We start from the raw sequence: 26,876 nt of genomic DNA, 5'->3' as shown, positions 1-26,876 counted from the left end.
GCTCTTTAGTTTCTATTCTAGGTTAGTTTACTTCTCTTTCATTAATTGGATTTTTTTTTTTTTTTAATATTTTTACTATCTATTATTTACAACATCACTTACACAATAACCATTTGGTAAGTACATTATGGTGATGGTCAAATCAACCCCTGTACACAGAGTCTATGTTAAGATAGTGGCTTGCTAACAACACTGTTAGAAGTACTTTTTATAAAACTTCTAGGCATGATGTATTTCTCCACAAACCTAGTCTACTAAAATAAGATTTACAGCAATAATACATAGAGATAAAATTATCCAAAATCCTAATCTAAAATATATTTACTAGGATGTTGTAATTCTCCAAAATATAAACTTTAAGACCAGTGTCAAAAGTTGCCCATAATATATACATAATTTAAAATTTATTAGCTTGAGATATCAAACAAGAGATTCCTTACAACAAGGAAGTACTCAAGGGATTGGCAAAGTAATGGTCTCTACAAATCATCTTGGGTGGTTTGTATTTGCTTCCAATGAGATTCCTTAGCAAAGAGGGCACCCCATCAGATTCATTTTGATGCATCTTCTTCACAATTAGGTGTTTATCCAGAACCATCAATTCCAAAAGAGTCTTACAGCTCTGTTAGAAACTCAAATCAGCATTTACACCAAACAAAAGAGTGCAAAAACATAAAATAGAAAACACATAGGCAATATCATAAACAAAATCATCCAATGTCCCTACTAAAGATGTAAAACAAAACCCATTGTACTTCCTATTTAATAGATGACATTGTAACAAATTGTAGTTATTTTTTTAGAAACTTATCCAAGGTTTTGCAAATCCTAGGCATACACATCTCCAGTTTTAGTGTGCACAAAGATCTTCACTTGTCAACTTCTTCTGAACTTGAATGGAGGGTTAAAATATTTAGCAGTAGAGTATGTACATACGAGGGGTGTAGCAAGGGATTTTGCATAATTTGAAACTGGAGGAGTGTGGAAAAGAGCTATTGATTCAAAAACTTATCTTAAAAAGATTCAAAATAAAAATCAAGGGAAGGGAATCTGGTGAATAGCTCTTTAAGAGAACAAAAAATTCATGCAGGCAAAAATTTCACCCCTTTGGAACAAAAGGATTTACTACCCTGGATCAGATTATCATTTTTTTTAATACAAATAAAAATTTATAATCACTATCCTAGAATGAAGAAAATGTGAAACTAGCGACTAATAATTTCAGAATACAAGTATAGAAATTTTAAGTGTTTTGGTTACCTGTGGGTTTAACACACGCATCTGCTGTAAAATACCACCCTGACACAGATACAAAATGAAATTGTTAGCATATTTTCCCCTCATTGAAAAAGATATAACTTGCTTTCCCCCAAGTTTCATTTATTATGTAACTACTATTTTAAAGATAAGTAAAGTTGTCACCATGCATCACAACTTGTCATTCAATTATTTTCAGTTCTTAATATTTAAAAATCGATACTCTTGGCAAACTTTAATTTGCTCAATTATTACGTAACCACTTTGATATGTTTTCATTCCATTTTGTAACAAATAGCAATGCAGGAGCAGTAGAAAAGGAAATAATTAATAGCAGTTATTAATTTTTTGTTGTTGCAGGATCCGGTTATGAGTAGTATTTTAGGTCACATTTGTGTTATTTAAGAGTTCTTTTGCTATAAACCATCCAGCATCTGGACAACAGAAGGGGCACTTGCTAATCCAAGTTCAAGCAGGGAAGGACCACGAGAGTGGCAAAGCTCTCCCTACCTGTAACATCAAGGATTCTTAACTGGCTTGTTTCAGAAGTGAGTGCCAAGGAGTTCAGGTTGGAAGTTGTTTCATGTTGTATTCTAGTAAGCTGTGCCCACAAAGTAGTAGTTTAATAATTGCTGTTTGTAATATCTATGTGCTCAGAAAGGTCATCTGAATGATGTTACTAGATCTATAAAAGCTAAGCCTCAACCTTTTTTATAGGAAGCATTTCTTGAATCCAATCCATATTTATTAAGAACTTAGTATTTTCCTGATATGCATTTGTTCAACCAGAAGAATCTGCCCATTGGCTTTGTTTGACTAATTCTTCTCTCAAACTTCTATATTTATTGGTATAATCTTATCTACAATCTTTGTCGCAACAGATAGCTACATGTAAATGACATATGAGCCCACTTTGAACACATTCTCTTCTAGTCTGTACCAATAGGGATCTAATAATGAAGCAGACTAAAAAGTGGCCAAGGACTCATTAAGTATGCAATGTTAGGCTTAATAGTATAAACTAATACAATACATTAGGACATTTTACATTGTTGGGTGTGAACATTGTATTGTATAACCTTATACATCAAATCCCTCTCATACATTAAAGAGGCATTAAGTTAATATGGGCTAAAGGGTGAGATTAGGCTTCATAGGAGTTTGATGTATAAGCTTTTGTTGAAGTATTCCCATTGCAACCTGTATCACCTATTCACCACCGCCTTCACCCCACCACTGCCCCCACCACCACTATCGTCGTCATCATGACCACCTCTATTAGAATAATGCATATAGTGCATTTAGTTTAGTTATCAATCTGTTACATTTTAGTTAAGTAAAGTAACTAAGTTTGTTACTATAGTTACTTTACCATTTTACCCTCTTTAATTTTTCTATATAAGTAACTCAGTTACTCTTTGTATTTGAAGTTTTTCATTAATAAAGAATATCTTCTTCTCTCCAAAACCTTCATCTTTCTTCTTCTCTCTCTTTCTCTCTGGTTTTCTGTTTCTTACATGGTATCACGCCGTGGCAACTGACAACAACACAACGATGTTCAGATCCTCTTCTCCGATTTCTCCTTCCGCTGCCTCGCCGCTTGATGCGGTGTCTTCTCCTCTCAATGAAACTCACTGAAAAGAACTATCTAGTGTGGAGACACTTCATGCTAGCCACATTAACTACAAATCGCGCTAATCGATTCGTCCTTGGAACTGAAATTTCCCATCGTTTTCTTAACGATGATGATAGGTTAATCAATCGTGTTAATCCTGCTTACTTACGATGGGAAGAACTTGATCAATGCGTGTTTTCATGGATTCTTAACTCCCTATCCGAAAGTCTTCAACCACGAGTGGTTGGTTGTGTGCACTTGTGGCAGTTATGGGAGGAGTTAGATTCATTCTGCAATTCGCAAACAAAAGCCCGCAGTAGACAACTGCGTTCTCAACTCAGGTCCATTTCTCAAGGCTCAAGCTCCATCTCCGATTACTTCACTAAAATCAAGAGTCTAGTTGATGCTTTGATCTTCATCGACACTCCAATTTCTACCTCAGAGCATATTGATTACATTTTGGATGACTTAAATGAGGAATATCAACTGATAATTACTTCTATTGAAAGTCAAATTGATTTGCCTTCCATTCATAATCTTGAATCGTTTCTGTTGACGTTTGAATCCAAGATTAGAGAAGAACAAACACAAATCTATTTCTGATGCTTTGTCTGTCAATATTGCTTCTGAATCTCCATTATCTCCCACTCCTGTTTCTTCTCAATCTCGAGCATCTCTCGCTCCATCAGTTTACTACTCTCCAAGGGGTGAATCGCCTAATCCAGCCTCCTATGGTTTTGGAAATACACATGCAAGTAATTTTCGAGGTTACCGTGGTCGTCGTGAGAGTAATGGTGGTTGTAATCGTGGAGGACGTTATCCCCGTGGAGGACCTTCAACTGCTTTTTGTGTTTACTGTAATCGCTCTGATACCATGTAAGAAACAGAAAACTAGAGAGAAAGAGAGAGAAGAAGAAAGACGAAGGTTCTAGAGAGAAGAAGATATTCTTCATTAATGAAAAACTTCAAATACAAAGAGTAACTAAGTTACTTATACAAAGAGTAACTAAGTTACTTATATAGAAAAACTAAAGAGGGTAAAATGGTAAAGTAACTATAGTAACAAACTAAAGAGGTGTGTAAGTTAGTCCAAAATGTGGAGGTGCATAATAGCAAAAGGCAACATCATGACCAGAACGATTGCAGTCTATTTAATTAATAGACTTCCCTCAATCACTTTCAATCATAAGTCTCCTTATGAACTGTTGTTCAAACAAATTCCAGACTACAAGTTCCTTAAGGTGTTTGGGTGTGCTTGTTTTCCTCTGCTTAGACCCTTTACCAAACACAAACTGAATTCAAGAAACTCTGAGTGTATTTTTCTGGGATACTCTTTAAGCCACAAGGGTTACAAATGTCTCTCTAACGAAGGGAAAATTTACATATCCAAAGATGTTGTCTTTAATGAGTCTCATTTTCCTTCTATGTCTCATGTTTCTACCTCTGTTCAGCATTCTGCTCCTGATAACTCCCAGTTAGCAACTGTGTTCATAAAATTTCATAATTCCAGCTGTCCTACTTCTACATCTTCTTTATCTCCTTCTATTCCTAACTTGTCTGTTTCTCCCTCTCTTACTCACCTATTGAATAATCCTCAGTCTGCTCCTGTGCCAAATTCTAATCTCCAATCTCCAATTTGGCTTGCATCCCCTAATTCAGTTCCCTTGTCTTCTTCATCTCCCAATCATCTCTCCTCCTCTACCTATACTCCATCTATACCAACAACAACTTCTACAATTCCAAATGACTCTTCTCTTGTTTCATATCATCCTATGCAAACCAAATCTAAATCTGGTATTTTCAAAACCATTTATCCTAGTGTTCATCTTACACATATTGAACCAACCAGTGCCAAAACTACCCTCACTATTCCAATCTGGCAGCAAGCTATGAAAGCAGAATATGATGCTCTCATGGCCTTAGATACTTGGACTTTAGTCCTTTACCTCCTATGAAGCAGGCCATTGGGTGTAAGTGGGTTTTTAGAATCAAAGAAAACCCAGATGGCACAATTAACAAGTACAAGGCAAGACTTGTTGCCAAAGGTTTTCATCAAAGACAAGGAGTGGATTACAATGACACATTTTTCCTGTTGTGAAACCTGTCACAATCAGAATACTCCTAACACTTGCTGTCTCCTATCACTGGATGATTGAACAACTAGACATCAACAATGCCTTTCTCAATGGTTTTTTAAATGAAGAAGTCTACATGACACAACCTACTGGTTTTCAACAGAGTGATAAATCTCTTGTCTGCAAGCTAAACAAAGCTATCTATGGCCTAAAACAGGCTCCTAGACAATGGTTTGAGAGATTGAAGGGCTCTCTCATCAAACTTGGCTTTCAAATAAGCAAGTGTGACAACTCACTATTCTTTCAAAGCTCTTCATCTCATCACCTATACATCCTGGTTTATGTGGATGACATCATAGTCACAGAGTCATCCTCTACCCTTGTGAAACAAGTTATCAAAGATCTCAGCAACACATTTGCCCTGAAACAGTTGGGTTTTTTGGACTACTTCCTAGGAATTGAAGTCAAGCACAGGAAAAATGGTTCATTATTCCTATCCCAATCCAAGTACATTCATTAGGGATCTTCTTGATAGAGCAAATTTATCTACTGCTAAAACTAGCATTACCCCTATGGCTAGTAACTGCAAATTGAGCAAGCATGGCACTGACTCTTTTGCAGATCCTACATTCTATAGGTCAATTGTAGGTGCTTTGCAATATGCAACCATTACTAGACCAGACATCATTTATAGTGTCAATAAGGTTTGTCAATTCCTGGAAAACCCTCTGAATTCTCATTGGACTGTTGTAAAACACATTCTCAAATATCTTTAGGGCTCCACATCCATGGGTATATCCATCAATCTTGTCATTAGCCCATCTGATTCAAAATTGTCTCTCATGGCCTATTGTGATGCTGATTGGGCTTCAGACATGGATGACAGAAAATCAACCTCTGGAGCATGCTTATATCTAGGACCAAACTTGGTGACTTGGTGGTCTAAGAAACAAAATACTATCTCAAGGTCTAGTACTGAAGCTGAGTATAGAAGCTTAGCCTTAGCTTCCCAAGAATTGATGTGGATTGAGTCTCTGCTTACAGAACTGCAGATACCATTCACTACTCCTATTATCCTTTGTGACAATCAAAGCACAATGGCCATGTCTCATAATCTAGTTCTACATAATAGAACCAAACATATAGAATTAGATCTCTACTTTGTTAGAGATAAAATTCAAAACAAAACTCTTGTAGTCAAGCATGTTCCCTCTGAATTCCAAACAGCTGACATATTGACTAAACCTCTTCCAAACAATCAATTCCTTACCTTAAGGAATCAACTCAGAGTTCAAGAATTTGACACATCAAACTAGTACCCTAAGGTTCAGAGGGGTATATTAGAATAATGCATATAGTGCATTTAGTTTAGTTATAAATCTGTTACATTTTAGTTAAGTAAAGTAACTAAGTTTGTTACTATAGTTACTTTACCATTTTACCCTCTTTAGTTTTTCTATATAAGTAAACTCAATTACTCTTTGTATTTTAAGTTTTTTATTAATAAAGAATATCTTCTTCTTCTCTCCAGAACCTTCGTCTTTCTTCTTCTCTCTCTTTCTCTCTGGTTTTCTATTTCTTACAACCTCAACCAAAACCAAGGCCACCACGTCAATTATCATCACCACCCCATCCCCATCGTCACCTACACCACCACCTCCTCTGCAAGACTGTCACCACCTCCACCATTATCTTTAGCCACAATCATCACTATGGCCTCTACCACCACCAAAACCACCATCCATTCCCCAAAATCATGTGATTTGTGGAATGGTGTGATCTCTAGCTTTCACCTCTAAGCTAGTGTTAGAGTGCTTCTTGCAGAACATTTCATATGTACCATTTTACTTCTACATAATTAGGACTAATGCTCATGTTCTTGCATAGCATGCCTCTCAGCTCTAGCTTACCCTTTAACATCTCTCTCCATCCTCACACTTAGAGGACATCATCTACAAAAAAGATGCATTGTGACACTAGCTCTTGAACATTTACGTAAGTAATTCAAAAACCCAAGGTAAAAACATGAGTGCCAACGTTGACCATAGGTGTAATCCTACAGTTATCGTAAAGTCATTTGTGATCCCACCATGGTTCGCACACTAGCCCCATCATACTTATCATTGATTGCTTTCGAATATAAACGATAAAAACTCTTTCTTCTCTATAGCCTTCCATAAGACCTCTTTTCTCACTCTTTCATAGGCTTTTCACATATCACTTAGATTTGCTTAATTATTGACTCATTTGTAAAGAAACAACTGCAAGGGTTGTAAAATTAAGATACCACACATCCAATGATTTTTCCTTAGTTGTTTCTTAGCCCCTTTAAATTACGCACAGGGAAATCCGACTTAAACCAGTGAAAGATATTAGCATGCAGCCAGTGTGGCTTCCAGCCACATTAACAAGCAATTCCATTAAGAAATTCTACAGAACAACAACACCAACAACCAAGCCTTAATCCTATTAGGTGGGGTTGGCTAATGGATCAAACGGGCCATAATGCTCTATCGTAAACCATGTTTATTATCAAAGCATTGATCCCTAAACCTTTCCTTATCATTTCACCTATGGTTTTCCTTGGCCTAAAAATTGTACCGACATACATATATTAAATCAATGAATGATGTTATTAAATATGGCTCAAAATTTGGGCGTAACAGGTGTTGTACTCCAGTAAAATCAGAACAAGTTATTTTATAATAAGACTTGAAGCAAATAATGAAGTGGCTAAAAAGTAGAACAGATATATTACTTTTAACGGGGAACACACCACAAGCACTAAAAAGAAATTTATGTTTGTCCATTAAAGAATGCACATACCTCTAATATCCCGGGATTTTGCATAACTATTCCAAGAACGCGACGTTTGAGTCCCTTGTAGACAAGGTTGTTGATGGTCCCATCTCCATTGATCCATGGCAATATTGGCACACATAATTCATCAGAAGAAGCTTTGAGTGTTTCTTTCTTAGGATCAATTCCAGATGAGAGTCTTTCTTCCATACAGCCTTTATTCCTTTCATCAGCTTGATTTTTAGTGTCTAAAGCCACATGAGGAAGATTAAGAATTGTCACTTTGTGCATTTTATCAACAGCAGTGTTTCTTTCCTTCGGAGTTTCAGCATACGCAGTTCCACGTTTGCCAGATTTGAAAGGCTTACATGTATCATCACTTTTCTTAATGGTGTTTTCTGAAGAAGGTAGTGCACCACCTTGAACATTAGACGCAGGTGTCAAAAAGTACTTGTGGCGGTATAAAGCATCAACGACACGCACAGAATCATAAGCATTGACCTGTATAGTAAAGAGAATATTATTAGCGACCAAAAGAGGGGAATAAACAATTCTGAAACCAAATATGAGAGACCGAAAACCTGCTTAAGAATAAAATATTAGGATTTCCAACAAAAAATATTTCAATTTCTTGTTACAGCTGTTGTAAAGTAGTACTTCAGCAAAAGCAAAACAAGCAGTTATGTTCTATTAATATAGTTCCGAACCACCCTGAGTATATAATTGCACTCATACCAGAAATTCAAGAATAAAGAAAACAGAGAGAATAAAAAATATTAACAAGAATCACTAAAGGCACAAGATAACACTATCAGAGATTCCATAGAGTGCAAGTTAGATACAAACTAACCTATCAATGCACATAGCAGCACATTTTTTCGAACATAGCACTATAGCAACAGTCTTTAAAATTCATAACCATTCCAGACAACTAAGTGCATGTTTGGATTATAATTTGAACATACCAAACCCTATCTGGGATATGCAAACTGATTTACAACCAAAACCAACATTGTCGTCAAAACCATGGTTTAGTTGTTTTTGAACAAGACTTTGGGTCTCAAAACAAGGTTTGAATAGAAGTGCAAAAGTTGCTTTCTTGTTGTGTAAAACCATAGTTTACAAACTATAATCCTAATGCTATGAACTGTTGAAACAAGGAGGGGGGCGAGGAACCTTTAATGCTTGTCCATATGCTTGAAGAACATCAACAATCAGCTCATCTACATCAACTCCTGAAAGGCATAAAATATCTCAAATTAGTTTATATGTGTGTGTGTATGTTTGTAGCTATGTATTTACATATGCACACACATGGATAAAACACAGCATCTATACCTGACAAGTTTATTACTTCGGAAATTTCTCCCATGCTTAATCCTTGGTCACCAGCCTTTTGGATGGCAGCATAAACAACCCTGAAGACCTCAGCACAGATGGCACATGTTTGTTCTTGATTGGAAGGCACCAATATCAAACGTTGTGCATATCCTGCCATAGCTTCCCAGATTGATTCACTACAATTTTCTTCCACAGGTACCGGGTCACAAGAGTTAAAGACTTCCATCATATGGTCAGGAAGTGAATAATTACTACTTTGTCCTGTGCTTAATTGATGATTCCCCTGAAAAGGTTGGCCATTTTTCTCATCATCCTTGAACAAATCTAAAATATCAGCACTCGAGAATGTTGCACGTCGTGCAGAAATGATTATACCAGGGAAGCCTTTTTCCCGACGAGAAATAATTTCACCTTCTACCCCAGATGAGGATTTCAGTTTCTTAGCTTTCTCACTAAAGGAAGACTCACTAACATCAGACTTACGCTTTGTACTTCTCAAGTCATCAGCCTCTCCAACACCATTATCTGGTAAGCATGGTGAAATTGAAAGCTCACCTGATGAGACTAAGGCAAACAAATGGAAAATGTCCCCACATTGTAGATCTTCAGCAAGATCAATCCCCACTTCTGTGAGTTCTATATTTTTTTTCTGCAGCCACTCTGCAAATTTAACAGCTCGCTTTCCAGTATTAAATGGAAATGGTGATCTGGAAACACTGTGCAAGAACTGTTGTGATAGTTCAAAACATTCAGTGCCATTGCCCCCAACCTGCCAAATGCTAAGGTAATTAGAACTAGCACAGACACACATATTAAGGTTGTCTCTATATAACAGTAAGATATAGGGGTAAGGAGAAGAGGATAAATTAGGTAGCCAAAAACCTAATGCATAGAGTAAAATAAAATAAATGGGCAATATTACCAGAAAAATATAATAAACATTTAGGCTGCTCTCATAAAAAAGAATAAAAACTGACAATCATTTTTTAGGTCAACGAACTCTCAAGCGATATTACGATAACTACTAGACTTAAGCTATGTAAATCGTGCAGTGTAGTTAGAGTTGTCTTGACTGGCTCTAACACAGGTGGGACATTCAACAAGTTGAGGTAAATAATGCCTTTTTAATTGGTACATTAGAGAAAGAGGTCTACAATGCAGCAACCTGAAGGATTTCAGAATGGAGATAGATCGCTGGTATGCAGACTGCATAAGTCCATATATGGATATAGGAGCTTGGTTTGAAAAGCTCTCAGGCACTCTAATCAGTTTTAGCATAAAAAAATGCAGATTGATCATTCTCCATTTGTTCAACATGGTCTTAACCACAAACTACTTGTTGTGTTATGGGGATGACATCATCATAACAGGGACTTCCCCCACTCTTATCAAGGAGTTGATTTCTAAACTCAACTTGGCATTTGCTCTTATGGATCTAGGTGTCCTGGATTACTTTCTAGGCATTGAAATAAAGAAGATACATACTGGTTCTCTGCTCTTAACTCAATCCAAGTATATAAAGGACCTACTAGAGAGCAAATATGAATGATACTAAGGGCATCCCTACTCATATGGTTGGAAATTGCAAATTGGACAATCATGCTAGAAATTTCATGGACACTTCTTATTTGCACAGGTCCTTGGCTGGAGCCTGGAGCTCTACAATATGTTACAACTTACAATCACTAGATCTGAAATATCCTTCAGTGTTAATAAAATCTGTCAGTTCCTAAACCAACCTCTAGAGCACTGAAAGGCACTAAAGAGAATATTGAGGCATCCCAAAGGGACAGTTAGTCATGGACTTCTTCTCAGACTTGCTCCTATTCACTCTCCTCTAGGTCTCCATGCATAATGTGATGCAGATTGAGCCTCAGATCCAACTGATAGAAAGTCCATCTCAGGTTCCTCTATCTATCTTGGCTCTAGTCTTGTTTCCTGGTGGTCCAAAAAGCAAGAACGGGTGGCTCATTCTTCTGCTGAAGCTGAATACAGGGGCCTTGCCACCACCGCTGGTGAATTGATGTGGATTCAAAGTCTTCTGCAGGAACTTGGTTATCAAACACCAGTTCCTGTTGTATCCTGTGACAACTTAAGTACAGTGCTTCTGTCAAGGAGTCCAGTGCTGATTTCCAGGACCAAACACATTGAATTAGATCTTTTTTGGATCAGAGAGAAGGTCATTAGAAAGAAACTCATTGTTGAACATGTCCCAGGCTCCCAGCTGATCAGGAAGTAGCTGATGTTCTCAATAAACCTCTATCTGGTTCCAGATTTTTGTGTTCTGAGAAACAAGCTCAACGTAATTGATGTGTTCACTGCTCGGCAGAAACATTTGCCCAGATCTAAGATTCAGGGGGGAATATTAGGATAGCTGGACTCAAGCTATGTAAAATGTGTAGTGTAGTTACTCTAGTATCAGCATTAGCTGCTGAGCATGTAAGCTTGTACAGCTGACACTCTTATATAACGAGATGCTTAGCTATTGTACTGGTTAGCAATTCATTTCATCAATAACAGAAACAGTTATTTCTATTCACTGCTTGGCAGCAACATTTGCCCAGATCTAAGATTCAGGGGGGAATATTAGGATAGCTGGACTCAAGCTATGTAAAATGTGTAGTGTAGTTACTCTAGTTTCAGCATTAGCTGCTGAGTGTGTAAGCTTGTACAGCTGACACTCTTATATAACGAGATGCTTAGTTATTGTACTGGTTTTGGTTCAAAGTAAAATGTCCACCATAGTTAGGACAACTCGTTAAACATTAGTTAAATTGAGTCTCAGTATAACTAAGAAATAAGAACACCACTGCAATGCCCTTGATTACTTCAATCTTATTTGGCATTTAATAGTGATTTTACGGTTACCAATGACTAAACAAATTTCTTAGCAATAAGTAATATTTCAAAATGTTGAGGGTGAGCAACAATGAGATTGCTGCTTGGTGACCAAGGGGTCACATGTTCAATCCTGAAAATAGTCTCTCTAGTTGTGGAGTAAGACTGCACACATCTATCCTCTTCAGACCCCACTGGGTGGAAGCCTCGTACATAGGGCTGCTCTCAAGTAATATTTCAGCATAAACAGATAACTATGCCCTAGCTCTAGGGGGCATGTTATATACAGTATACAGGTATTTTAGTCATCCTCAATGGCTCAATATCGTTGTAAACCCTTGTACATGTGTGTGTGTGTATATATACATAAATAAATAGACGTGTTCCAACTAAATTAAGTCAAGGAACACAAAATCTCTCCCTTGGCAACCTTCAAATGTAGAGCCATGTTGTATACCTTTGCCAATTTTAAGTTGCAATTAAATTTCTATAGGAGAAAAGCTTGCTTCATTCAAAAGGCTTATAAACTTCCTTAGATATACTTTTACCATAATGAAGTGCTTTAGAGACAAAAAGTAAAATAATACATGACGGGAACATAATCCTTGATTCATGCATTGTAAAACATATGATGCATGTTATTAATTTGCATGATGACTCATATAAATTTGAGAGACTATCAGTATCAACTTAAGCAAGTAAACAGTCAACATTTCATGCAATAAATAAAAACCATAAGATTGAGCACCATTTACCATAATTTTCTTCTCTCTAAGGTAGTTAAAAGCAGCAAATAGATCATGCTCTGAGTAACGCCGAAGAATGTCTGCTAGTAAATTTGGTGCCGATGGACCTGTTGAGGTGCTTAAAAAAACAAGCTTAAATAGTTCCACAGCATTTGAAATGGCCAATGACTCAGATACTCGTCCATAAACATCAGCCCTTTTATTCAGATACGTAGTAAATCTTTTATCAAAGCGACGACGATGTGATCTTTGGCCAGGAAGTATATGATTCTTCTCATGATGGTTCTGAATGGTCTCACTAGGAGTGGCTAATGCAATTTCTTCGTTTTCTTGAGACTCCTGCCATAAAATGATTCCTTTAGTCAGAAACTTCCAAAATTAGTAAATATTGTATGACATAACAGTATATAAAAAATTAAAAGTTTTGTCCAAGAGGGATAATATACCACAGTCAGAGGAGAGCAAGTTTTTTTAAAATTAATAATAAAATAAGATAAAGACAGAAATAAGTTGTCTCATTTTAAGTCTTGGTTCAAAAGAACCCCCAATAAGATACTTGGAAGCAATGAATCGACATTATTAATGTTAAAGTCTGAGAGAATTACATATCCATCAGCATTTGCATCTGACCACCCTTCATAATGTGAGTTAACTTTTTTGGATGAGGAATCCATCTTAGCCAAGCGAAGAATCTTATCAAGGGCTACCTTCTCAATATCATCCCAAGCTTCTCCATTTAGACTTTCTTTTTGAATGTCAACATCAGGGCTAAAATTATTGTCAACACCTTTACTTGACTGGGATCGCACAAACTGTCTGCAATGATCTTTGTTTAATGACAAGCTCTGGGACTTATCCAGCTGCTTTGCATATTGTTCACTTAGCTTGTTACAAAGTCTATTCACAGCTTCCCTGAATTCTAAGTTATTATTCAGAGTGTTCATTCTCCTTATACAGACTCGTGGTGGTGCTGGAAGATCAGAAAGTGAGGCCCAATCTATGCGATGATATTTGGCACCAAGAGCAGCACGGTGTCTAACATATTGGATCACCAATTGCCTGAAATAAGAGATACAGCCATAGATAATCAGAGAAGGTAGATAATACCATACTTGTAGCTTTAAAGGAGAGGGGAAATCAGTTATCTAAAAGACAGACGAGGGGTAGAAATTTTTATCCGAAATACAGAAAATATGCCTGCAAATTTATGAAACAGTAGCATGGATAAGAACAGGGGGGGACTGTTTGTTATCTTGCCGCCCTAAAAACCCGATGTGTCTTTTTGTTATAAATGAAAAAATAGAAGACTGCTGTTCCTGCAGCAATTTAAGGATATAGACAAGCAGTTTCCCATCCACTTCCTCCTTTTAGGAACTTACCAGGGAGTAAATTTAAAGAACTAATTTTTATAATGTTCATTTGTTTTTTCAAACTAAAATTTCTAAGTCAGTTTCATTTAAATTTAGCAATGTTTTAGATGATTTAACTTTTATAAATAAAAAGTAGAAAAATTTCCATTCAAACACATGTTTGAAAAGAATTATTCTGAGACACTAGCAGTGGAATGTAAAACAATTACACATGCAGCTAGAATATCATGATCTGTATCAATTATTGAGTCACTGAGATAGTCATTGTAAAAAAAATATAAGAAAAATTGATATGAGAAGCTGCTTGTGTAAAATATTAAGCCAAATGGCAGCTTATAAAAAAGAAAGCCTTAAGAAAACCTTCTTACTCACACTTGATTATAATGATAACAAATACTGTACACTTAATAACGAACTAAAAATGCATGCATCAATAAGCTTTAATCGAAGTGGACCAAGAAATGATAAAAGAATGTGTAGAAAAATAGAAGTTGTATTCAACCTCGTACATACTCAAGAGATCCTATTCTTCTCCTATATACGAGTATTCGAGACATCCCCCCAATTCCTACTCCCACCACTCTATTTATAACTACCCTGCCACAGCTATTAACTACCTGTAAAAGGACAATCAAGTGCATGAATCTCTCACCTAATCGGTCTAGGGAGGATGAATGTACGTAGCCCTACACCTACAAACAAAGACTGTTTCCACGACTTGAACCCATAGCCTATTGGTTACTAAGCAGCAACCTTACTGTTGCAGAGGCCCACCCTCGGCGAACTAACTACCTGTAATCAAAAGTATCTAACAACCCATTACATGTTCTATTACAGTTACTTTTTGCCTTGAGGATCTAATCCCTTGCTACCTAGGTATCTAACCATACTCCCCAGACCGCCTTAAAAATTCAGTTTGTCCTCAAGGTGAACAACTACACTAGTGGGTTGTGAAAACAAATAATCCCAAGGTCCCAATGCCAGTGTAATGCACTTAAAGGAGTAGTCAGTTTCCAAACTTCATTCACTGCAGCGACTGTCACTAGCAACTGCAGAACGGAGAGAAGCAGCTCCCCCTTGCAGCATTTGATCCTTGCCTTCCACTGTTAGTTTGCACCTTCCCAGTTCTGCTTCTCTTCCATATTTGTTACCAAATATGACAACTTAGTTTCTCTAATATAACACACCCCTCCCCTGCACAACCATATGGCTCAGCTGGAACCGCCACACCATCCGCCACCTGCAGACTCAGGTTTATCCTTGTCAAACGTAATGATCCAGCCACCTCCCAAAGGTGACCGATTAGCCAACATACAGAGATCTAAGTTCATCTATAGAAGTTCGTCCAGCCAATTCGAATTCCATATCCCCCTTGTCATGGATGACCCACTCAATGCCATGATGGGTATGGCTCCAGTGGTTTCAGCAGAATGAGATCATATTCAGGCTGGGACTGTTTGAACAGTGCCTTCAAGAAGTCTACCATGTAATGCTATCAGGTGTGCCCTTTGCATTGAAATATTGTGTCACCTTGATAAGCAACCAGTATGTGTTCTCTCCTTCAAATTTTGGCATCTCCATTTCAGTACCCACGGACAGCTCTCAGATCAGGAGCTGTGATGACAGTTGATAGAACAGGACCAAAAGATGTAAATGAATGTGTAGAACAGAAATTGTGTTCAACCTCTTAGGATATTCTAGAGAACCCACTCTCTCGTATTCAGGTATTTGGGAGACCTGATTCTCACCAAACAACTATTACCTCAATACAAGATAATCTACCAAATCGCTATTCCCCCTCTATTTATAACTAGCCTATATCTGAAGGCTAACTAACTACATGTAATCAATAACATCTAATAGTCAATTTTAATATCCTATTACAGTTATTATTCATTGTATGGCTTTAATCCCCTACTGCTTGGGTATCTAACATACTGCTTAAAAGTTGGCTTCAATACATGATCCATCTTCAAATTTCCATAATATACAGTATAACAATTATTTGAAAGTATTTAACAGGCTCACAGATTTTCTCTTACCTATCAGTTTTGTCTGACCATATGAATCTCCTTTGACGTGTTGGCTTCATTTTGGATAAGACACACTGGCTAATAGGGGGGCAACAGTCTTGAGAACCCTCCATTTCATTATGATCATCCTCCTCAAATTCATGCAAATGGGTACCATGCTCTTTTGAATGGATACCCAAATTATATTGCTCTTTTGAATGGGTACCATGCTCTTCCATGTGCATGCCAACAGCATCTGTTGCTGCACCAATCCTTGCATGCTTTGCTGGCCTCAACTCAGTAGAATCTTTTTTCCTGTGATGAGATGAAGTACCCTTGCGTTCAAGTGAATTATTCTCAATCCCTTCATCTTTGAGCTGATTATAGCAATGGCGGCGGTTACTATAATACACGCTAAGCACCTGCAAGTGGCATTAAAATTAAAAAAACTTTATTGGAGAGAATAGTAACAGTCACTCATCCTGAAACAATGGCAAAAATACACAATAATTTTCATTTTTAATAATTTTAAAGTTCTAAATTACGAGTGCACATCATATTGACATTAGACAGTTTCAGTCCTTACGTTAAAGAAACAAAGGTTCAAAAAGAATATTGGCTTATAGTGTAAATGAATAATTATTATTCTTATTTTAATAGCCATGAAATTTCTCAGCATAATTGATCAAGGAAAGATTCTTGCCTAATACACAATCATGTTTTCCCAGAGAAAAATAAAAATAAAAAATAATTTCGGAGAAACATATAAAAATGATATCAATGTACATTTTGTTTAAGCAAGATATAATCTATAACAGATTCTATTTAATTCCTCAATTAACCATATTTATTAAAATTGTGTAGGCTAGGCCTAACTAAACCCAAAAAGATAGCTCATAGGGTGAAGAATGCCTTAATCCTTGTAAGTACTATTGTGGCTATATTCTCATATGATGTGGGACTTTCTTAACACACGCCCAAGACTTGACATATGGAGCATGAAGTTTGTAGGACTGGACATCTATGAGTGGATAGTGGCCCAGCATCGTCACTAGGTTTGGTTTTGATACCATGTTAAAATTGTGCAGGTTGGGCCTAACTCAACCCCAAAAGCTAGCTTATAAGGTGAGGGATGCCTTAAGCCTTATAAGAACTATTGTGGTCATATTCTCATCTGAGGTAGGACTATTTTATCACACACCTGAGACTTGACAGATGGAGCATGAAGTTTGTATGACTGAGCATCTACAGGTGGGAGCATCTACGGGTGGGTGGTTGTCGAGCATTGTGACTAGGTCTGCCTTTGATATCATGTTAGAACTGTGCAGGCTAGGCCTAACTTAACCCCAAAAGGGAGCTCAAAGGGTGAGGGATGTCTAAGCCTTAAAAGCACTACTTTGGCAATATTCCAATTTGATGTGGGTGTATCTTAACACCCTCCCTCACAACCAAGGCTAGACATCTCAAACATGAAGATTTCAAGACTAGATATATGTGAGTAGCCCAACATCATTATAGATTTGATACAATATTAGAATTGTACAGGCTAGGTTTAACTCAACCTTAAAAGCTAGCTCATAGGGTGAGGGATGCCTACACATTATAACAACTATTTTGGCTAACATTCCCATATGATGTGGCACTATCTTGACAATGTTGATTTTTGTTGTTTACAATGCTAATATTGAATTTGTAAACACAACAATATCATGGCAGCAGCTTAGAACAATCTAACCTGCTCCAAGGTGAGATTTAGATCCTTCGCAATCTTCTCACAGTCCTTATATGAAATTTTTTCTCTATAATCATCCTTGGGTACACGCTTTAAAAGCTCACAGCGCTGTTCAGCTGTCATAAGACGATTGGATGCCCAAGAACGGAAGCGATAAACCTAACAATAAATAAATAAAAAATTAGTACTTTTGGAGCTTGGAGTAGGAATGAAACTGACAACAAAATACAATATTAGGTTGGAATATGATGTTAGTCAAAACTGAGAAGTTTTGAAATAGTCCACTGAAGACAGACTTGGAGATTACCTCATGAACCACAGATCCAGGAAAAGCATATGAGGCGGCTTTTTTATCAGCAGCAACGTAGCAATACTCTAACGTTCGCCAATATTCATCAACTGCATCTCTATTAGACAGACTAAAGTCGTGCCTGATTCTTGGTCGAAGATCAAGAGAAATAAAATGTAAGGATGCTGGGTTATTTGAAATGGGTTCCTCGATGTAAGGCTTAAGCTCCATCATGTGAGTAAAAGTATGTGGCATTCTAACTCCATCTCTAGATTGCATACCAGTTACCATCCGAATCAACTACAGAAGTAAACACACGTTAAGCATCTGTCATAAAATTCTACCATACTCATTTCTATTAGCCTTCTGTTTTTGTGTTCCCCCAAAGTTTCTTTCTGTTTTGGACGAGTTTTTGTCCTCTAATTTGCAGCTTTCTTTTCTCTCTCAACTTTTCTTTCACAATGGAAGAAAAAATAAAAAAAAGTACTCTTATCCCAGATACTATTAACAAAAGATTTACAGAATTAAGTAACAACTTTGGTTCCATATGGAGTCCTAGACGACAAAGTTTGGAGTCCAATAATTCCATGACCAACTAAATCTACCAAAAAATATATTGTAGAATTTTATGCAAATTAGCTAGCAGATAAAACAAACACAGACCAAAAAGTTTACAGAAAAAACAAATTTATCATAGATGAGAAAATATAGGGTGAATATAAGTTATCCTCCAAAAAAGATATTTCTAGATAAAAAAGTAACATGTAAAGACTCAAGAATGTAGCAAGGCTGTTAAATATTTGTACATGTCAGCAAAAGCAACCCAATACTAGCAATGCTGAATAAAATGAGCATTCTGCTCAAAACATGCCCACCAAAAAATGGCATATACAACACATTGCTACAAAACCTGTTCCACGCCTCAATGCTAATCAAGAATCTCAAAAAGGTTGTTCCAAAGGAACGTGGCTGCTTTACAACAGGAAACACGCCTTAGTCCCACTAGGTAAGGTTGGTACATGGATTGAATGTCATAATGCTTCATCATAAATCATTTCCATTGACAAAGCATTGATCTCTAAATCTTTTTCCTAATTATTTTGCCTATGGTTTTTCTGGGCCTCCTTTACAATGCAAAAAAATATGGTTCATTATCGAAACAGAAGGGTGACATTTTTGGCATCCCTTTGGTGCTCTACACATGGGTTTTTTGGGGTTGTTTCTTTGGTAGATATGCAAAGGGACTGACATGCTTTGTTGTATGGCCCTGTAGATTAGTTTTTAGGTGCTTCCTTTTGTTTTCTGAGAGGATGTCTTATCCTATTCTTGTACTCTTCTCTCTTATCTAATAATACTTTTATTACGAAATGAAAAAGATAAGAAGCAGATTTTCAGTTTACAACCATCGATTTTTCTGTCTTGTCTTTACTCTGAATGAAGCATTAAAAGTTGAGTTCTGTAATGAAGTTCATGTTCCAGACTTGGGAGTACAAGCTCATTGTTTAATTTTCAATAGTGATTCTCTGATCATAAGCTTCTCTGGTGTGAATACTTCTGCCTTTGTGCTATGTGTTTATCAATAGAGAAAGTTTCTCAGGGACGAAGGCAATTCTGGTTTAGTAATCTTGGTTCTGCAGTTGATGCGGTTGTGTTTGAAGAATTTGAGCTCTGGTAATGGGTTTTGTTGTTATTAGTTATTACTGGATAGCATGAGACTGACCCACTGTTCAGAGACCAATTTGGATGTTGAGAAGGCCACTGAGGAGAAAGATCAAAGACTTCAAAACCTGTGTTGTTGTCTTGTGATGATTGCAGGAGAAATTAGAAGGTCGAAGGGGCTAGGAAAAAGATAGAAGACTTATTGGAGCTGTCTACTGAAGACATTTCCATGCTTTTGTTATTTAGGGGAGTACTGGTTGCTTAGGTTTTTTGGCTGAGATGGGTGGTGTTATTTGTCTTATGTTTGCAAGTTTGCTATGTGAAACCTTAAGCTTCAACTTGAGGGTGAGGGCTAAAATTAGGGTTATTAAGTTATTAGTCTTATTATTAGTAGGTCCAGTAGTGCCAGTACTTGACCTAGTTATTAGTATATATAGAAAAATAGGTTTGGATATAGTGACACATAACATCTATCCATCATATTTTTAATTTCCTACCATTAGCCATCTTCCTCTCTTTTTCTTCTTCCCTGATCCCAATATAGATAGATTTCTTTTGCACAAACCTATCTGGAAATCTAAAGCTCACTCTAAGGTAATATTTTTTATTTTGATTACCATTCTTAACATGATTAACAGTTAACACTTCTAGTGGGTTACTTAAGTGTAACCTGTAACTATTTTGTCTCCCAAGATGTGTATTAACAGTTAACACACTTAATATTTCTTCCTTAATAACATTCTTTTTCCGTCTTTTAGAAAAAAATGGCTCCCATGAGCCAAATTGGATTCCCTTGATAAGGTCTCTCTAAAAGAAGCACAAGAAATAGCTTTCTACGACAATGATGAGTGAAGCATGTCTAGGAACTAATCCGTCATGAAGATGGTAAAAACTTGTACTAAAAATAATACAAATTTTTACTATCTTTATGGGACGGGGGTAGTATTTCTTTATTCTATGAAGATAACTACACTGCTATAGCATGTCAAGCAGTTGATTATTCCACCACTAAGAACATAGTAACACCACACCCTGACCTTAAAAGAAGGAATCGGCATTAGTCCCAAAAATAGAACTATAAATAGAAGATAAATTTTAAAGCATTCCAGTAAAAAACAAGACGTCAAATTTAGCTTAACATTCAAAATAATAATACCTTCAATCTCCGTAGAATGTCAATAACTAATGACAGTCTTCCAGTTGCATTAGTATCCATTAAACACTTGTACTCCTCACGAGGAAGATCAGAGAGACATAAACCCATCTTGCACTTTTGAATCATTACTTCAAATTTTTGAGTGGATCCAACAACTTGCAGGAATAGTTCAATCGGAATCGCTTTTATAGCTGCTTCCAATGAAAATAATTTGCTGCTACTATGAGGATTATTAGTTAGCTCGTAGACACATTTTTCAGATGATAAAGAATCGTTATGGCTTTCTAACTTATGTAGATAATCCCAAAGAAAACTATGCAGAAGTTTTGCACGAAGCATTTTTGCTAATACAAATCCATTAGCACGCATGGCTTCTGCTTTACCACCCTGCCCATCTGGAACTACAAGGCTTCGAGTTTTTTGAATATCCTCTATTACAGGTATCAATTCCTCATTTTTCTGATGAGAAGCACTCCTGCTGTGACTATTACTGAAAATTCTCGCCCTATCTTGAATTTCATCAATTAATTCAGGAGATAAACTTATAGATGGATGCAGAACCACCACCCAATCTCTTGTCCTGGAATATTCACTGACAACAGGGGAATGTACTGTTATGCATTTGCACTGCCCTTGTTCCTGAAGTTTAGTCAATATTCGATCTATAGTCTTGCGGTCCACTTTTGTAGACTTACCCTTCTCAAAGCTATCAAGCCACCTGCTTATCTCAGATCTCAAAATGAACCTTTCATCCTGCACATGTAAAAAAGGAAAACATTTGTCTTCGAAACTGAATAACTGATAATAAAACATTCAAGGCAATAGACAAATTTTTCGTGAGCATTAGCTATAGGATGCAGAAAATTACAGAGACCTTGAGTCTTTCTAGTATCCTATTTGCCCTTCTAGTGTTATCCACACTGAAAGATGAACTTGCACGTCTTTTAAATGATCCATTAGAAGATGGTTTCAATATATCAGATGGAAAAACTCCTGATGGTGCAATGTCTGCCTCCACTGGTAAACTGATCAAATCATGTTTCTTGTTAGATCCAGTACACCTTGGCTCAGTAGTTGACTCTTGCAAGTTTGTTGGTGTTTCTACATAGTTAACCTCTATATTTCTTGGAGATTTACAAGATACCTCTGCACTAGTTCCTCTATCTTCCCATTTTTTAAAGTCAGCAGGTCCACCATTGGAAATTGAAGTGAGAAATTCAGATATTAATTTTGAAGAACTGTCAGGCATATGTTGGTCTAAAATTTTATTTTCATCAAGCTTGTGAATAAGTGGAACTTCTGGTTCAGGGTTGAAATTTCTAGATGTCCAAACTCGAATTGTCTTGGATTTCAGGCATTGTTCTTCCTGCACCTTAATTCCAAATCTATAGCACAAATTTATAAGTCGAGTGTGGTTCTTTTTTAGTTCAATCCCAAGTCTCTCGCAGATCTGTTTGTGAGAAACATCAAATTAAATTAAAAGTGCAAAGATAACACTATGAACACTTATGGATGCATAATTGAGAAATAGCCAAAAGAAAATCCATTTAGAGATAGAATATATACCCTTTACACTCTAGAGTAGAATAAAAAAAGTAGAAGCAAAACAATAAAAAAATGCAGCCAAGCCCCACTTCCCATAACTGGAAAGCCAAAGTATATACTCCCCTCTTACTTTAGTTTACAGAATGTTCTTATATTTTGTGTGGCGTTGCCATTGAAATACTTTATAAGGACATTACATGCTTTTTAGGCTATTAGACACGGTATTGGAAGCTAACCAAGGCCTCTAATCAACTTAACATCTATATCTGACAGTAAGGACTGCATTGCATTGACAGAATAATAACATAGTGACTAAAAAACAGTTACCAAATTACATGCATCAGACATTCACATTCGCCCAAAAAAGAAATCAAGGAATGCCACGCAAATAATTTACTGCTTTACAGGTCTTAATAACAACTAGTCCTGGTTCTTGTAGCTTAAAACTTTTGGTTAGATGGTTCATTGTCGTAGTATTAGAGCCTTTTTGACCATGAAACCAGAGATTTCTATCTTCATAGCCTGCACTCTAAATTAAATTCCATCACAAGGTCTTGGCGACCTTGTGCACTTTCCATGCCCCAAGCCCGAATAGCATTTGCGTGAGGGGGAGGCCAAGTGGCTCAAACTTCACCCTTATCATATCAATAAGCATAAATCAGTTTATAAAAAACCATTGCAATGATTTGATTGTCAGTGCTACATTAAAAGCCACAAATTACAAAACAACAACTAAGCCTTAATCTCACTAGGTGGGGTCGGATAAATAGATCGAAGTCATCGAACAACGTCATAATGCTCTATCATAAATCGTGTTCATTGACAAAACATTGATCTGTAAATTTTTCCTAATCGTTTCTCTTTCTCCTTTGGTTTTTCATGGCCTCCCTCTAGGAATTGGACTAATTTCCATTTGATCTACTCTCCTTAATGGGACTTCTACCAGTCTCCTCCGCACATGTCCAAACCATTTAAGGCACAATTCTACCATATTTTCTACAATATGAGCTACTACAACTTTCTCCCTAATGCATTCATTTTTAATCTTATCTTGTCTATTGTGTCCACTCATCCAATGCAACATATTTCCTCTAAAATCTTCTCTAAACAACAAAAAAAGTTCGAACTAAAATTCATCGCCAAGCTTATCAAAGGACTTTTAGAAAGAAATACCCTCCTTTAATCTGTCACATAATTCACTAATGTTCCAAACAGGGCTCTAATTATTTTTAATTCTGTCTCTGTTTCTGGCATTTATGATAGAACATTATGGTATCGTTCCATCCATGTAGTCGACTCCAACTAGTGGGATAAAGGTTTGGTTGTTGTTGTCTCTTTTTCTGCCATTGTCATCTTTACATGTTATACCAAATAAAACAATATAAGAATCAAATGCACACCTCCTTTAAAGAAATGCCTCCTGACCCTGCAGCATCAATCATATCAAAAATTTGATGCTCAACAGGAAGCTCCACAAACAGATCAATGGCTTGACATTTTTTCCCAGAGTTCAAGTTTTTATCTTCATTTGCAGATCCGGAAGTTATTGGGTCAAGAAGTCGAAGGCAAGACTGAACCTGCAAAAAATTAAAAACTCACATGAAGTATACTAAAACAAACCAAAAGAACTGAGAAAAAGGTTGGTTACTTAGACATTCAATATCAATTTCATAACATGAATAGTAGAGAATTTCTATTGCTTACCAAGGGAGACATTGATGGACAATTCTATTCCAAAGAGAATAATAAAATTACCATTCATTAAACAGAATTTGAATCATAAAAGCTTTTGGAGAAAGTCCTTACGAATTGGTATAAACTAACTAACCTTGCCATTCACCTTAGCGTCGAACTGCTCCACAATACCATCTGCTTTCAACTGGCGAAAGATCTATCCACACAACGAAAAGGTCAATATGGCAATCTAGACCCATATAACATACAATATATAATGGTAATCTTGAAAAGTTTAGAGTTGAAGAACATACTCCTCTCCAAGCCCTATGTCCGGAGCGTGATCCGCAATAACCAAGTTCCTTTTTAATATCAGACACAATAAGAACCTGAAAGAAAAAAAAAACATACAAAAAGTTAATCATAAATAACTAGTTTAGTTAGTTGATTACTTCAATGAAAACGAACCTTATCATTAGCTTCTGCAAGTTTGTCACAAATCTCTTTCATTTGAGGCGCATAATCCTTAAGCATGACATCAGTTTGAAGCCTAGTCCCGTCAGCATCCTCATCATCATCATCATTCGCGGTGGCCGAATTCGATTTGGTTATTTCAAACCTCTGATGAGAGGCAAGTTGTTGTTTCGCGTAGCGATGCAAGTACACCAAATGTGTGGCAACACTCGGAAAATAATGATCAGATTCTTCTCCATCATTGTTAATCTGTTTCTTCTTCTCAATAGCAGAGTGCTTCACAATCAAGCCTTGACACTCAAGGCTCCTAAGAACATAATGGAAGTTATTCGCGTCAATGCGTAACTGCTTGGCGAGCTGGCTCTGCGTGATTCCGTTGGATCTGGCATTCGCGAGGAGGCGAAGGACGCGCATTTGTGGCTGTTGCAGGGTTTGGGAATCGTAGAGGCCGAAGAAGTTATCGGAGAGGCTCTGTTGAGGGAAGATTTTTACGGCTTCGGCGTCTTCGAAAGAAGACGGCTGGGGCTCGAAACGGAGGGATGGAATGCGGATTAGGTTTGTCCAGATGGCTTTCTTGACGGAGGAGGAGAGAGAGAGGTTGGAGGAAGTTAGAGAGGGTGAGTTTTGAAGCTTTGACCATAGTGATTCTAGAGTGATTCCTTCTTCGAGTTGCGCCGCCGCGCATATCTCTTCCACCGCGGCGTTTATGACGGTGTCCATGTGAGTGACTGTGGTTAATTGAAAACCACCGTGAAGTGAAATTAACACGATTTCATTCTTCTGAATGGCGGCACGATTTGTTAATTGGTATGTCGGAGATGGCGGAGGGTGGAGGTTGGCTCCGTCAGTGGTGGCGAGATTTGGGTGTCAGGGTTCGAGAAGGGGAGTTTAGGCAGCGCGGTGAAAATTACCGGCCGACGACTAAGAAGCACATACTTATGTGACTAATAGATACGATTAATTAAATATTCTTATTTCACTAAAATATATTTGAAAGATAATGTTTTGTCTTATCTATACAAATATATATCTATGATTATATGTTAATAGTTTATACTTAATAGATAAAAGAAAAACATAGAATAATCATCACAGAGTAATTTATATTTGCTTATTTTATTATTTGCAATTCTCGTTTCATGTTTATAAATTCATGGTTCTTTTCTAAAATGTCACAATAGTTATTAAATCTATCTTTCACTCCCACTTTCCATATTATAATTACCTATTATAATTGTTACAGTTTTTTCAGTTTGAAGGAAGGTGCATTAGGGAATCAATAGAACATGACATAGATAATTAGGTATACATCCATATGGTGATATGGAGGGGTACACGCATGCCATTTTCCAACTAATTACCCCGCCCAAACAAAAGTCTATGATTATGCATTTTCATGCATATTTGGATGATTGTGAGCGGAAACCATTTTCTAAGTATGTCTTCTATGTTTGGGAATTACTTGTATCTTAAAAAATAGTATACATTGGTTTCAAAACATTGAGTAAATATTATCCCAAATTTAAGTAACAAAAGGGATATAGTGAGGGAGGCCTGGAAGAGCCTTAGTTTCTAAAATTTATGTTTGCCTCTTTTACTTTTTATAATTTCTAATTTCATATTTTTATAAGTTACGAGTCTTTTAGTATAAATTTATGCTTTTTTTTTTAATGGTCGCATCAATTCTTAAGCCTATTTCCCATTTCTACTTTTCATGTTATAGTTACCTATTATAACCGCAGTAGTTTTACTATTTTGAAGGGAACATGGATCATGAAATCATCACAGTTTTCCTATTTTCAAGAAAAGTGATCTCTTATTTTTGTTAATAGTTGATGAGCTTAAAAGTACAAAGCAATACAGTTTTCCTATTTTGTGGTTTCTTATTTTTGTTAATAGTTGATGAGCCTAAAAGTACAAAGCAATACACCAACAAATTTGCTTCTTACTATTACTATCACTTCCCACTACACACTTTTCTCTCTCTCCATTTTTACTATCTCTTCTCTTCTTCCAACTTTCTTTCCCCATTTTATATATTTTAGTCCATTAATATAACAATGAGTTGATGTTGCTTCATTGTTATTGGTTAATTGATACAGTGGTGTATATGTTAAGAATAAAAGTATAAGAAAATGAATATTTATACATTGTGTACATGTTTCAACTATTAGAACAATTTAAAAAGGAAATTATTGATATAAGAATGATTTAGCAATTTGACATGACAATGAATATTGTTTTGATTTGGTTGTGATTCATTATCATTGTTTGTTTTTAGTGTATTAAACGCC

At 36.5% G+C, this 26,876-nt stretch overlaps 1 protein-coding gene across 1 annotated transcript; it reads right to left on the bottom strand.

Moving 5' to 3' along the window:
- On the bottom strand, positions 234-25,508 carry LOC109360501. The gene is made up of 16 exons (XM_019605447.1): positions 24,577-25,508; positions 24,423-24,497; positions 24,263-24,325; positions 23,835-24,011; positions 21,764-22,339; positions 20,890-21,642; positions 18,093-18,374; positions 17,789-17,944; positions 16,084-16,475; positions 13,277-13,730; positions 12,681-13,010; positions 9,085-9,856; positions 8,923-8,981; positions 7,774-8,247; positions 1,261-1,299; positions 234-622 (listed from the first exon to the last, which is right to left on the bottom strand). The coding sequence occupies exons 1-16, from the start codon at positions 25,300-25,302 to the stop codon at positions 437-439; spliced, it is 5,514 nt and encodes a 1,837-aa protein (XP_019460992.1). The 5' UTR covers positions 25,303-25,508; the 3' UTR covers positions 234-436.

Source organism: Lupinus angustifolius, chromosome LG11 (assembly GCF_001865875.1).
Source record: "Lupinus angustifolius cultivar Tanjil chromosome LG11, LupAngTanjil_v1.0, whole genome shotgun sequence".
NCBI classification, from domain to species: domain Eukaryota; kingdom Viridiplantae; phylum Streptophyta; class Magnoliopsida; order Fabales; family Fabaceae; genus Lupinus; species Lupinus angustifolius.
Note: the sequence above shows the minus strand (reverse complement) of the source record. Positions and strands in the feature narration are given on the sequence as shown.

Bases quoted from the DNA above. Each gene is read 5' to 3' on its own strand.
- LOC109360501 (XM_019605447.1), bottom strand. From the start codon at position 25,302: ATGGACACCGTCATAAACGCCGCGGTGGAAGAGATATGCGCGGCGGCG. The intron at 13,011-13,276 runs GTAATTCTCTCA...ATTTTATGGCAG, and splicing joins ATGCAAATGCTGATGGATAT to GAGTCTCAAGAAAACGAAGA. The intron at 623-1,260 runs GTAACCAAAACA...AGTTTCTAACAG, and splicing joins TGCGTGTGTTAAACCCACAG to AGCTGTAAGACTCTTTTGGA.